Below are 13,984 nucleotides of genomic sequence, written 5' to 3' on the forward strand. Positions count from 1 at the left end.
CATTAAGGAGACCATGGGTAAACACTTTTGGAGGTGCTTTCATTTTCGCATAGTTTCATGTCACTAGTGCCAGAGGCATCGGTGTCTACAAGCAACAGCATTCTTGGTACACTGCGAAGCATGCTGCTGTTCATAGACACTGATGTGGGTGCCAGTACAGTCTCAGATGCCGGGACCTCCTCCTGTACATTCCATTTTATAACAACTTTATATGTAGTAATAAAATGTGATTCTGATTTTAATTCTGCTGCTAGTCGCACGTAATGTCGCAGAAGTGAAAGTATCCCAGGAAATTATTGTTTGATGTCTCGAGCATTTGTGTTTATTTCATTTTCTTCTGTTTTTATGTGACACCAGGCATGCTGAGGTGATGAAAAAGATCATCCAGACTGTGACTGAAGGCGGCGGTGAACTCGGTGTCCACATGTACCTCATCGTGTTCCTGAAGTTTGTCCAAGCCGTCATCCCTACCATAGAGTACGACTACACCCAGAACTTTGCCATGTGAAATGCCAGCAGTTCACAGCATCAAACTTGTTTAAATTTCTGCGAGGAGATTTGGGGGGCAGACATGACTCATTCTCTTTTTCCGTAAGCTGTGTCCTGAATGTTGCAGGGAGTTGCAGGACTTTTGGTAACATGCATTGGTGCTGTGCGAGACGAGAACTGTGGTGGGGCACACATTGTGTTGTTCATTCTGTACTAGTTGGGTTGGTCACGTTCACTCTCGGTACAATTTGTGGCTGTCTGTATATGTTTGTGGTGGCCCTGTGCCAGTTAGAATGGAGGATCACAGTACGCAGTTTTTCTTATCTGGCAAATACCTACTTGACCCGTTGTCAGTCCTTGAAGCTCCTACAGTGCTCTTGAATGTATTTTAACATATTGTGCAAGGTGTTTGAGAAGTTGTTGTTACAGAGTACTATAGTAATGGAAGACACATTGGGGGGGGGGGGGGGGGCAGCAGCTTGTGAACCCTAAAGACAGATATTACAGTTTCACTGCATTGCACACATGTCGTGAAGCCAACAGCTCAGAGCAAACTGGTAGGTAAACGTGATGAACAGTGCTCATCTATACAAGCATTCTTTGTCGAGGATATTTTCCTATTATCTTGCTGCAGTATGCCCTCATCTTTGTGCCTGCTGCAAAGGCACAAAGCTCTGCAAAGCCCTATTCACTAGCAATTTTAGGCTTTTCACTGTGATTTTCTGAAATAAAGGCAATGATGCAAATGAATTTCTTATGTCTCCAGTTGTGTATGTGCAATCGTGAATAATGAAGTGCGACTTTATTTACTTGCAAAACCTCCACACGTACACATGCATTGCATGTTGTGCATGCAGCAGCAAGCTGAAAATAGTGTGCAGAGAAAAAAAGCTTTCTTCTTATTTTTTTTTAACGGGGAGGCTGTGGGTAGGGGTGTGCGGGGTTTCGCAACACATTCCATCTGTGTCATCATTTTTTTTGTGCATCTTTTCACTCGGAGATTCCGCACAATTCAGCATCTGCTCTGTAATATGCAAGTATATAAATAAGGGTTGATGTCATGCGACTGGTTTAATTTGGGGCTGTATTATATGGCCAGCAGCAGCTGTGAGCGACTGACACTGCCGACCATTAATGCAGGATCAGACAGCGCACAATGTCAGACATATGGCAGAGCAAGAGAAAAGCATTCCCCTTATTTGCACTCTCAATCACCTCAGCAGCATCACTGGGAACAGTACAAACATGCAGCGTGTGATGGACGTGTAGTAGTGCCGTCACTTTCCTAAATTCAACTAGTGCCACCTTTCCCATAATCTACGCTTAAATTTTGCTGTGTTGGCCGAGTCCATCCTATGCCTGCAAATTTTGGCATATTGCTTCATCTATAAACCTCTGCTGATTTCAAGTGCCTGCCCCTTCCGTCTCATTTTGTTATTTGAACAGACAGCCAGTTACTTGCTATAACCATTAAAGAGCTTGCCCATCTGCAATCTTAACTCAAATATCAGCTGCTCTCAGATTTGTAATTTTTTTCATTTCAGCAAATAGTGTTTACACAAATTTGTACACGCAGAATGCTTTTACTATATCTTTGTCTACATGATATCGGATAAGCTTGCATTCAATGACTTCCAATCATTCAAATGCATTCAAATGCATTCCAATCAATTCACCTGCACATTTCCTTTTCATGACCTCGATACCCTGTGACTTCTTACCCTAGGTTACAACGAATGCTGATGAATTCCTATGCTGAGGGTAGTTTGAATACCTAACTGGGAACCGTCACATTGTTCACTATAGGTGTCAAGTAGAGGCTTGAAGTCTTGAAGTGCCGATCCACAATTGCACTTTCCTTTCTTTGAATTTGCAAAGCACACTTCTAGTGGCAACCCACAGAATGCTGGACACATGCAAGACACATGCAAGATGCCCAATGCCACAACGATGGCAAGCACATTGAGTGAGCCTATGCTCTTCCCATTTTATTCTTTGCTGCCTCCATCTTATTGCCTACTAAAATGTCAAACTTCTCATTTGTTATTATAATGCAGGTTGTGCTGAATACCAAAGGCTATAAATGGAATTTATTAAGCTAAGTTGGCATGTTGCTGTATGAATGGTTGGCAAGCCACAAAATGAGTAAAAATGGAAGATGGGTGTCGTCATGACCTTGAATTGTATACATCAATTCCACACAAAGTTGTGGAATAGGACAGCATCTGCTCAAGTATAGTCGGTGCTAAGGTACAATGAATGATTGCGTTGCATGTTGAAAGTAAGTAAAAGTTCAATACCATAAATTTGTGTCACATTTTCCTGCACAGAAGCATTTCAAATATCTATGAAAAAAAAAAATCCTCCATTGCTTTATTTGTATTTCTGCTATCATGATTCGAGTGCACAAATTAAAGTAATAAGGGTCTGGCCCTTGTGCTGAAGCAACGTAAATAAAGTCTTGAAGTACCTTGCTCTTCAAAATCAATTATCTAGGCGTTCATTATTGTCCTTTATGTACACAGTATTTTAGCATTGCCTAATCATGCAGTTTTTGGCCTATCAACTTAATTTTCCACAAGAGAGCAACTCAGTCTTGAAACATCTGGTAGAGGATTCATACTGTTGAGTGAGCTCAGACAACCATTACAATTGAAATGTAGGAGCACTTTAATCTTTGGAAGCACTCTTCAGTCAGCTTTAAAATAATCCAAATTAATGCTGCGTATCCCATGAATGTAAAATGAATGAAAGTCTCTCATGCCACATGGTAGCCTTTCTATAACAATGCTACTCTGTTTAATATACTTTCATTCACAGACCTGAAGTCTTGCCTGCTTCCTGTGTGTAGAAAATTCTGCCTCTTTATGCGTTGTCCATGGTCTTTTACACCGTGCATAAAGGCCTATGGTTACCTACTGTGGTTGCTGAGCGATTGTAGCTTTGATTTTTACTGGAGTGGCTGACAACGCAATGTGGGAGCCTGCAAGCAGACCCTTGAATGCATTCTGTGCGAGTCCTCACTACAGCAAACTGTGAACCATGGTTGAAACAAACCATTCCGGAATGGCAACCTTATAAGCCATCACAGCAGAGGGCAACAAATCCGTAAAAATGGCTTTCACCCAAATTGGTGCTCATTGTGCTTTGTGTGATCTTGTACCATGCATGGTAGTGTGCAGCAACAGTTGCATGTTGCGATCATGTGCCTGCGCTTTGTCTATATAATACTTCGTCTTTCTATGTTCCCTTTCCTCATTCCAGGGTTGCTAACCCTATTTCCTGTTTTGGTGAACCTCCCTGCCTTTGTGTTTATTTGCTATCTCCCTCTCTATCGTGATACAAAGCTCCACAATTTAACAATTTTTAACGGTACTCGGTTCATTTATGGCTTTTGGCATCAGATCTAAGGAACCACAACTGATTTCATGGCTGCCCCTATCTTCTATATTCTGTAATGAATTTCCACTAGTGAATGACAATAAGCAAGGGATCCTAAGATTTTCTATTTGCAATACAGTAAAACATATTTTCTTGAAAAGCAGGTCATTGACCATAGTCAAAACAGAATGACTCTTCGGGATCCATACAGATTCCTTGTTCACAATGGAAATGCCAGCTAGCTGAAGGTTCTTAAGTAGACTTGAGTGCATGACGTATAGTTCGGGAGCACATGCGACTGAGGATGCCACATGATCTGTTCAGTGTATTACCTTTGGTTTGAATAATTAAAGATTCAAGACTGAGCCTTGGCAGGTGCTTCTCCATGGCTACGATATGTGCATTGTTCCAGTTTATCTTGTGATTCGTCTTCTGGGCATGGTCGACGAGAGAACCATTTTTGCACTGTTGGTTTGATTTTGATGAGTATCTACTGTGTGCACGACAGTGTGTGATTTCACAAAGGCTCTCTTGCACTCTGGAAGGCATGTACGAAATAAACCACAGGCCAGATGCATGTAGCTTTTAATACATAACTGAGACGCCACGCGCACACGAGTGCAATGTTTGAAAGAACATGAACTGCACACCAGAACAACATTGCATATGTGTGTGTTTCTTTGTGAATTGGCAAGCTTTGCTTATTAAATATGCACAGAAAACAATTTCACATACCCCGCACAGTCCTTTTCTGTGCTTCGGTGCTTATTCGAAGTGACTAGAATGTAGTGTATCCAAGCAAGTTTGTGGAAAACACACCAACACAATTCTGTAAGCTATGATAAAAAGGATTCATATACTTGATCTGGTACGTAGTCAAGCAACACTTGCTGTAGAAACCTGTGAATAGGGTGAACAGAATATACAAGCTCAGGCACTTTGTTCCTCAACCGTACTGTGAATTACAGTTGCTTTATAATATCTCAGCAGCACAAAAGGTTGTGCTGTCCTTGCAATGAACAGGGAAGTGGGGCTAATTTCGTTTCCCTGTGCATTTGTAACATTGCATGTAGTACACATTCAACTGAGCTTTAAATGGAATAGTTGTCAGGCACGCATGGCTGTTAGCTCAACCGAGACACTGCCTAGCCACTTGCACATAATTTGTAACTGTTGCTGCTTAAAAGTTTAACTTTCCAGGCAACCAGTTTACATAGCTTGAGTTTCCTCTTGCGCATTCATGTGAACAGCATAACCAACGTGGAATATCACCTCTGTCATGTCATGCAGCCAGCTTTTAAACTTTTGTATGCACGACTAATGGCATCATTTTGCTGCATACGTAGTTGTCAAGTTGAAATTCCTGTAGTGAAGCAAACAGGCTAATGACACTAGGGACATGCTCACTGCTCTCCTTAGATTACTCTTAACAGTGCAGCCTTAGTACTTGTAGCTGCAACCCACTGCTTCAGCAGTTAGTTCATCTGATTCTTTGTCAAAATAAGATAGTTGTCCTGCCAGACATTTCCCTCACCAGTAAGACAAAGTTCGTTAGCACCACCCGTGAAAATTCTGCACCGCAGAACAAGCACTGCACAATAGCGTGCTTTGCTCGGCAACGAAAACATTTGCACAAACAGCCATGCAAGCCCATCTGCCGCATGCCTCAAATGTGCCTACCTCCGACATTTGAACATGCAACACTTCCTTTGTGTGGTGTGTACTTAAGAGCCTACAATGCAATGGCAGCACTACACATCATACACGAGACTACATGCAGCAAAATCAACATACATATACTGTTATTCAATGCAAAATAACAATGTGAACAATAGAAATACGCTGGCTTCAATTTAGGCCAGCAAGTGTAAACCTTTTGTCAACCACAGCTGTTGCTTTTTTTTTTTTTTGTATACGCGTTTCCCTGCAATCTAGATGTTTATGCATTGTGTATTAATAACAGTAGTATGTTCATTGCTGGTTGCAAGCACAACCTTCACCACGAAACACTTTGTGATCGCGAGATTTACAGAAACCAACCATGCAGGGCCTACTTGTGGGTGAAATAATATGCTGAAAGTTAATTCTACTGAACAAGTCCAAACAGCACTCCATGTATAACTCGAGCACTATAGTCTGCGAATTAAGGTGGCCAAACATGCACTTTTTGCAGCAACATATTGAAAGAAGCTGGCACTGCAATTATAGTAGTTTGGTGGCATTACGAAATGCTGAAATCCAAATGCTTACATCTGCATGCCTGCATCTGAGGCGGCGGCACTCGCCCCCTGACCTGCGTGCCGGGGGGTGGGTAGATCACCTTATCCGTTGGACATTAAAGTTTATTCTATCTATCTTACAAGTCAAACCGCTCCCAAAGCAAAACTTGTGATAGTTCAATTTGTGTGTTACAGGAACTACAATAGTGTCAGTTTTTCACTAACTGGGCCAGTCGCACTTGTTTAATATTATGAACGTGTCGGTAGTTGCAGGCATTAATAGATATAATTTGCAACCTGCTGGTGCCCACTATGCTGCAATGCTGTTGTACAATGCTGTACAATGCTATGACTAGCACAGCTCCCCTAGCGTGTTCAACACCGGCTGGTCAGCACTGCAAGACGTCACAGCAAAATGGGCAACGCACACACATGTGCACTAAGTGAGCCAAAGTGTGCTGATCACCGTCCGCCAATGTGATCTGTAACTCGCAGTAGGACACTTGCGATTTACTAGCTTGAAGCACTGCAGGCAACAATCACTGCAAATGAAATTCTAATAAACATGACACTGCTGATTGCAATGTGAAAAGTTTAAAGGCAATTCTAGCAGTCATGCACACTGGAGACAGACACAGTAAACATAACTGCAAGCCCATCAAGTAGCAGCTAAGATCACAGCATGATCAGGAAAGCGTCCAAGTGAACAATTGTAGGACTACTGTTTGCTTTATGTACATGCTCTAACATATTCCAAAGCCCTTCTCTGGGGCTCACTGACCTATTGGCTATTAAACACTCGTGTGACATGCAGACTGTTATGTGCACTTCAAGCTCATGCTTTGCTTTTTCAATTGAAGGCCATTAACAGGCATGGCCTATTTACTGCTTCATAAACTACTTCTGTTGCCCTTAAGCCTAGCTGTGCCGTGCCAATCAGGATATGTCGCTGCTAGCTACCTAACAATGTGTACAACACATTATGCAAGGCCATAAACAGATTCTTTTCTCTTTTGGCATGTGAGCGCCATCTATGTTCTGTGTTGTCTTGATGAAGTTGTGATGCAGTGGAAGACAACAGTTTATGTAGCAACACTTCTGAATGTGCAAGGGTACTAGATCAGGGGTCTCAAACACGTGGCCCACATCATGGTCCTCTCAAGTTCTTGCGTTCAAGCCCTTCACTTATAAGTTGCCTAAACATCTCTCAACACCTTCTCCTTCCATCTAAACTTGGCAGTCACCCCTAAACAAGATGGACAATCAAACTAATGTGCACTATCCAAACTCCACACTAATTTGTGCTTTCATAGTCATGATCAGCTAGCTTTCTTGGAGTCTGGGTCATGCCTCTGCGACAGAAGGTGTCCAGCACAGTGCTTGTTGCCTTCAAGGTTGATAAAATGTAGTCTGCTTGGTGCGTTAGTGGTAAGCCTTCTCTTGCTGCCAGTATTTCTGCGGCACGGACACATGTTTCATTTAGCTTATGCAAGGCACAAAGCACTTCAAGCTTCTTCTTGTCTCCTTGCACGGCTGCTTCTTCAGTGGGCTCAATGCTTGAAAATGCAAAGCTCGTGCTCTCAGCCAATGCTTCAGGTGTCATTGTGTTCGCCACTTCCTCTGCCATTCCCACTGGCTCGGTGAAGATTTCGCTTGCATGAATGAGACATGCATGGATGTGTCGGCACATGTACGTGCAGTCACAACTGCAGTTGTACCTGTGTGAACAAGCATTGCATTGCCTGCAGCGAAGCTGACAATTGGCCTTACAGTGACTAAGCACCTCAATAACATCGTAGGTGTCACCTTCATCAATCACTTTCCATTGGTTGTCAGTTACATGAACAATATGTTCTCGAGAAATGTTCAGCGCATCCTGATGTGCTTCCAATATTTTCAGTGCCATCTGGTGTGTGGACTTGCGACCAGAACGTTTCGGCTTCAAAGGAGATTGTTCACATGCTGGTAAGTTTGGTTTATCTAAAGGTACTTCCAGCTCGGGCAAAGTTTCAGCATGCACCTCTTCAATGCACATGGTCTCAATTTGTGGCTCACCAGATTGTAGCTCGTGCACCTGCAATTCCTCCACAGGCACTACCTGAACTGGCATCCCACCAGTGGTCATTGCCTCATAGGTAACTGTGTCAATAGACACTGTTTCAACAATGTCCATTGTATCAATGGACACAACCTCAACTGGAACTCCATCAGCAGTATGAATTAGTTCATTTAAAACAGGTGCAGCCTTCTGATTTTTTGAGCTTTCCACTTCAGGCTGTGTTTGACGGACAACTTTCATGTAGTTTTCATACTGCTTTGATTCAGAGGCAAGCAGCAGATTATGGGCTATTTTGTCCAATCTCTTCACTTTTAGGCGGCTTGCAATGCGCCTGAACAATGTGTGGAAATCTTCAATGTTGATATCAAGGTCCCTGAAAAAGCAACTTCCCCACTGCTCAGGCCGTCCAGCATAAGTTGATTCGAATACGTCGCCAAAACTGGCAGTGTCACTGTCCATTTTGAGCATGCTGATGACCCGGCGCAGCATTTTATGGAAAGATTCGACTGACTCCTGGTTCACGAGCAGTTCTAACGACCTGTTTACAGCTGCCTGCTTCTCCCGGCCGCGAACCCACGTGTTGACGGCTTCAGTCCATGCACGCTGTAGATGCCACGACGAAAGAACCTTGTGCGGTCGTGGTTCGGCACCGAAAGCTTCCAGCCAGGCGTTGAAGTAGAATTCGGTGTCCTCAGACATGAAGAATCGCGGTGTGAAGTCGCCCATGTTCTGATGGACGACCCCGAAGAAAGCGGCCACGACAGCCGGATTAGCGGCGCCGCAGACGCACCAGGCGATAGGGACCACCAGGCCCGCGTCTGTTGTGGCCAGAAGGGCCAGCAACGTGTATTCGGAGCTATGACCCGTCACCGGCTCGACGCACACAAGCGCGGGGTCCCTGCTGACCAGATCTCGCTGGTAGCGCGTCTGAATCACTAGTGCCATGTCATCCTCAGCCAAACCCCGATAGCTGCCGATGCCGATAGCCGTCGGATCGGCTTCCGCGGGGGCGTCTGCGGAGGTGCCCCGAGATTTGTAGAGAAGGATCGGGCTATAGGACTGGGCCGCGAAGCGTGCGGCAAGCTTGCGAACGCTCCGGTCGTCGTCCACGTCCAACTTCCATGAGAGCAGACCTTCAGAGACGGCGATATTACGGATATCGCCCATGGTGATGAGGTGCGTGCGCGTTATTTCCCGTGCGTCCTGAGGAAAATCGCTGCGAATGTTCTCGAGGATGCGGTCGAAGGGTACGCCGCGCCGAATCTCGGCCAGTATGGCCCGCCGGTCAGCTGCAGAGATGCGAAGGTGGACGACGTCCATGTCGTGGCCATAGTGCGTCAAACAACCGTTGACACGCACCGCACCTGTTAGCAGGCACTCGCGGGCGTTCAGGTACGCGGTGCACCAGCTGCCCATTTTGCATGAGCCCTGTGACTTTATCCGGCGCCGCCGCGCGGTAGTCTTAAGGTTGCTCAGCCCGGAACGGTGACAGACGTAGCGGTGGACAGTTGCCCGGGCCTGCGTGTCACTGGCCCGCGCCGCGAACTGCGTTCGATTGGCGCGCGACACGAGGTCCATCCATTCGCGGAAGTCCTTCATCGACTCAAATTCCTCCTGCACTTCAACCAGCGAGAGGCCGTGCTCGACGACCAAGTGGTCACGCATGTCGTCGCGCCTTGTAGCAACGTAGGTACAGTCTTGTTCTCCACACCTCACTTCGCGGCCAGCGCGAGCTGCCCTTGTCGGATCGGGCATCACCTTGTGCACGCGTCGCTTGTGCTTGGAGAGGCTGCCCGACGTGCTGAACTCTTTATGGCACAGCGGGCACTTGGAAAATTTGCCCATGAATGCCATGGCCCTGCGGCAACAGCGCTGCTGCGCGCGGAGGTTATGCCAGTCTTTCACTCTTTAGGCAGGCCGCTTAGCTGACGCGTGCAGCGATTGAGTCGAAAGCTATGAAGGCAGCCGACATCAATGACTGCACGAGCCATGTAAACTTGGCAGCCTGTGCCCAAGCCTGCCTGAAGTAAACAGTTCACCATGGGGCGTAAGGGCACACCATGCAGCGCACCATTTTTCCCTGGAACTCACCGAGACCGGAAGCAAGAACGGCCGGAAGTTTACACTGGATATAGATACGGCGGCTAGAAGCAATGCACTAGAAGCATAGAGTTTCCTACTCTATGGCTCGAAGTTGTTAGGTGACGCAAAACGGGCGCCGAGCGTCTTGCGTTGGTGCCATAGAGTTTCTCACTATATGTAGTGAGAAACTCTATGGTTGGTGCAGTACAGGCTATGGTACAGGTGTTCCGTGGCTGCTCTCCGTAGCGCGATGTGCGGAGCCCGCCGCTTCCACCCTGTGACACGGCAATGGACACGGTGACACCTCGTCGCCTGCGCAGTACAACAGCTTCAACATGCATCAGCAGTGCTTACGCGCTGCCTACCGCTTCGCTTGCGATGACAGCACTAAGCGGCACAGAAAGGCAACGACGTCGACGGGCGAGGCTCGCATTGGTCCGGCGAGAGACACGCCAGCGTGAATGCCTTCGCGCGTTCGCGGCGCACGCTGCGTGTGCCACTTGCATTTCCGGAGCTGAGCGCGTCGCAACTCAACTAGCTGCCGAAGACACTACGGAGCCGGGCCAAAATGCTCGTGTCTTCGCCGAAGCGACTCAGCAGGACGCCGTGCACCAACCAAACCTGCAACACGGTCGTCAACCTGCAAATCAGGCGACGTTCGCTGCATCGGACCGTGAGTTCAAGAAGCAAACATCCAACAGCTTTTGGCACGTTTCATTTTCGTGGTCCATATATTTCTTCTTTCCTCCATGGATATTCCCAGGAAGCACGCAGCTTGCTAGTAGACGTCTACCTTCCAGCTTGATCTAGCTAAGGTCACAGCTAGTAGCCGTCAATTGTAAGTTGTACTCTAGACCTAGACTTCTACAAGCCAGCTGGTAGCTGAGCTAATGCTCCCTCCACTTACGGCTAGTAGCCACTTTGGGAAGCACTGCTGTAGCTGCGGTGTAGACGTGCAATGTCAAGGCTTTTTTCAGCTTCGCAGATGCAATAATTAGCTCTACTTACCAGGTTTACGATCCTGGACGTTTGAATTCTTATTTTACATTTCACTACAAAAGCGCAAGAAAGGCAACGACCACAGTAAAATTTTCACCTTGACTATGGTCAGTGTCTTTCTTGTGCCAAGTGTTGGATCTGGAGGACAATCCCAATTGCTGTCCCCCAGATATTTGGACCTTGCCGTTGGGTGCGGGAGTTGGCCAAGGTTGAGGAGGACTTTCAGATGAAAAACTTGAGGTTTATTTACATTATTTACAGTGAGGGTACAAAGAAATTAATTCATAAAGTCATTACGGGACGGCAGCAACTCGGACGCTGGGGCCCGTGGCAAGAAGCTCGAAAGAGATGAATGAAGGAATCTCTCTTGCTGCTCCCGGTCTCTGGCTATTAAGCCCTTCGGTGTCTCGAAGTCACGTCACGTTCGGCCTATCGGCGAGCCCGCTCAGGTGACGCCATGTTCGGCCAATCGGCGAGCCCACTCAGGTGTTGTCATTTTCGGCCAATGGTAGGCGCCCGTGCGATTGTGTCACACTCGGCGCACAGGGTCGCTCCTTGGGCTCCAATTGTCCGAGTGCTTACTTCTGTCTGCGGTATTGCCATCCTGACTTGCAAGCGCCGTCACAACAGGCGGAAGGGGGCGACGTTTCAGTGCTACAAAGCAGCTTTGCTCGGACCCTGCGTTACCTGGAACCGTGCCAGGCTCCCGCTACACTTTTGGGAAGAGTCAAGCAGTGAATAGCTCCACCTGCGGCGCACGAGGTGGGGGACGCCAACTCGTTTGCGCGGGGTAGATGTGCTTCTGCGCTCCTTAATTAGCTGTTGCGCGATTCGATGTGGTCTGGTGAACTCGAAGGAGGCTCAGGAAAAGGTCCTGTGTTTAACAGCTCCTCCTCGCCCCGGAAGTTCGGAATGGCCGGTGAAATAAATTCGCTGGCCATGAGGAACGCTGAAAGAACCTGCAGGGTACTGGTGTCGAGCCTTGTTTGACGAACTTCGGGATCCTGGGCCCTGGAGAACGTACGTGAAACAAACAAAAGAACACAGCGCTGCACCACGTGTAAGCGCAGGCTCTTCACCCCTGACTCGCCAGGCTATTACTGAGTCAAAATGAACCCTGATCTTTTATTTCCCCAATTTTGACAAAGCAGTTCCAACCCCCTTTCCAAACCGCTATCCATTTCTCCCCGAATGCCGAGAAGGCCAGAGTGACATTGTTGTTGCAAAACAAAGGGCCGTTGTCGTTGCAAACAAAAAATGAAAACAGCCAAACATAACTTAAGTGGCCTAACTACATGAACAGCATGTTTCCAACCTATCGCAGTGGCGTACTTATCGCACGTATTGGGGCCACTGAACAGTCCGGTCAACTCTACAAGTACGTAATCATAAGCGCGCCAGCTTTGTGGTCCCTATTCCGAACCCGTACTTACGTCGCACGCAAACGTTCCATCACGCTTACTCACATGTCTTTCTCTAATCCATACAGGACACGTACCTTGAACGAACAATTAAACTTGCGGGACTTACGCACTTCGTAGAACCCTTAAAAATAATGCGTCTTCTAATGACTACTTCCATGCACGCTAATTAAACAAGTCAGAACACGGCCACCCTCAACACACAGGAGCAACCCAGTCATAAACCTTCTGCTTCCCTCCGTCCGCACAGGACACGCGTTAATGGAAATAAGAACGCTTCTCAGTGCAAATTATGCACTTACTGAAAACCTGCGCGCTTAACCTTAGAAAATTCAAAAACACTTAAAAAAAAAGGTTAAATAACACACATGCGCGTTACCATAGGCCACTCACCGATAACCTTGACACTCAGGTTATTCACACACACACAAAAAAAAAAGAAAGCCTACCTACTGATTAATGAACAACTCGCGAAACTACATGTTTACATAAAACGCATCTTTCCAATCTCGGAGCTTCTCGAACAAAAACACAAACAAAGCTCATACATTTACATATTGAAAGAAACTTTAGTCTTAAATCGCGAAAATTTTACATTGCTCAAAAAATAAAACAAAACAACATGCTTTACTTCTACGGAAGCTCTCTTGGCCTCCCATTCCAAGCATTTACAACTGACTCATACTATTGAGCCATACTCGAGGTGGTCGCGGTTCGAAAGCTACTCTGGCTACTGAGGAACAACAAAAGGGCTGACACACTATCAGCTCCTCCAAGACGTTAGTCTCCTGCCAATTTGTGTCCTGGCGCTCCTCTTTCCTCACGAACTCGACTGACCGCGTCACGACTCCCTACCACCTGGTCTCGTCTTGCGACCTTGCGCTTCTTTGTACTACACGCTGAACTTCGAAAAGAACGACGGACCGACAAGGAACATAACTGCCCCGTGCCCTTTGTCCGCGTCCGTGCAGAACATGCTTCGCGGTCTCTTTTCGACCGGTGGCTCGAACGTTTTTGATGCGTCAAAATCGTCAACGATGACCGCACCTTTCTTTTCCTCGCGCCCGGCCTTTTGCCTCTGTCGCCGTCTTTGGCTGCGCTACCTTATTTACCGCTTTCCTATCCTTATGGCGCTTCTTTCTGCGGCGCTTTCTCTTTGAATTCCCTCTCATGTCACCTTCTCGCGCCTCGTGCTGGCCGGTACACATCTCGTCGGCCCGGATCGGTCTCTTACCCGTACAGTCTGAATGATTCCTAACTAAATCATCGCTCTCGTGGCTACCTAGACTGGCTGAGAGCTGCACCGATCCCTGAACAATGCAGTGGTCTTCCCT

At 46.8% G+C, this 13,984-nt stretch overlaps 3 protein-coding genes across 4 annotated transcripts in view; 2 read left to right on the top strand and 1 right to left on the bottom strand.

Annotated features, from left to right (window-relative positions):
* Atg3 (Autophagy-related protein 3) overlaps nucleotides 1-1,239 on the top strand; it is a 34,453-nt gene extending 33,214 nt beyond the window's left edge. The window contains exon 9 of one of the 2 annotated variants that reach the window (XM_055076511.2): nucleotides 358-450. In XM_055076511.2, the coding sequence (XP_054932486.1) occupies nucleotides 358-366 (9 nt within the window). In that variant the 3' untranslated portion in view covers nucleotides 367-450. Of the gene's footprint in view, nucleotides 1-357 lie in introns of both variants that reach the window. The other variant, XM_050187855.3, reaches the window with a different exon arrangement.
* A 3,198-nt stretch (nucleotides 1,240-4,437) lies between these two features.
* LOC126541157 (uncharacterized) lies at nucleotides 4,438-10,229 on the bottom strand. The gene has a single exon (XM_050187838.3). The coding sequence runs from the start codon at nucleotides 10,000-10,002 to the stop codon at nucleotides 7,384-7,386; it is 2,619 nt and encodes an 872-aa protein (XP_050043795.1). The 5' UTR covers nucleotides 10,003-10,229; the 3' UTR covers nucleotides 4,438-7,383.
* A 118-nt stretch (nucleotides 10,230-10,347) lies between these two features.
* LOC129387527 (uncharacterized) overlaps nucleotides 10,348-13,984 on the top strand; it is a 33,438-nt gene continuing 29,801 nt past the window's right edge. Inside the window, exon 1 of the mRNA XM_055076510.2 lies at nucleotides 10,348-10,903. Coding sequence (XP_054932485.1) covers nucleotides 10,519-10,903 — 385 coding nt within the window. The 5' untranslated portion in view covers nucleotides 10,348-10,518. The remainder of the gene's footprint in view (nucleotides 10,904-13,984) is intronic.

Source organism: Dermacentor andersoni, chromosome 2, assembly GCF_023375885.2.
Source record: "Dermacentor andersoni chromosome 2, qqDerAnde1_hic_scaffold, whole genome shotgun sequence".
In the NCBI taxonomy this organism is placed as follows: domain Eukaryota; kingdom Metazoa; phylum Arthropoda; class Arachnida; order Ixodida; family Ixodidae; genus Dermacentor; species Dermacentor andersoni.

Coding starts and splice junctions, on each gene's coding strand:
- LOC126541157 (XM_050187838.3), bottom strand. CDS start 10,002: ATGGCATTCATGGGCAAATTTTCCAAGTGCCCGCTGTGCCATAAAGAG.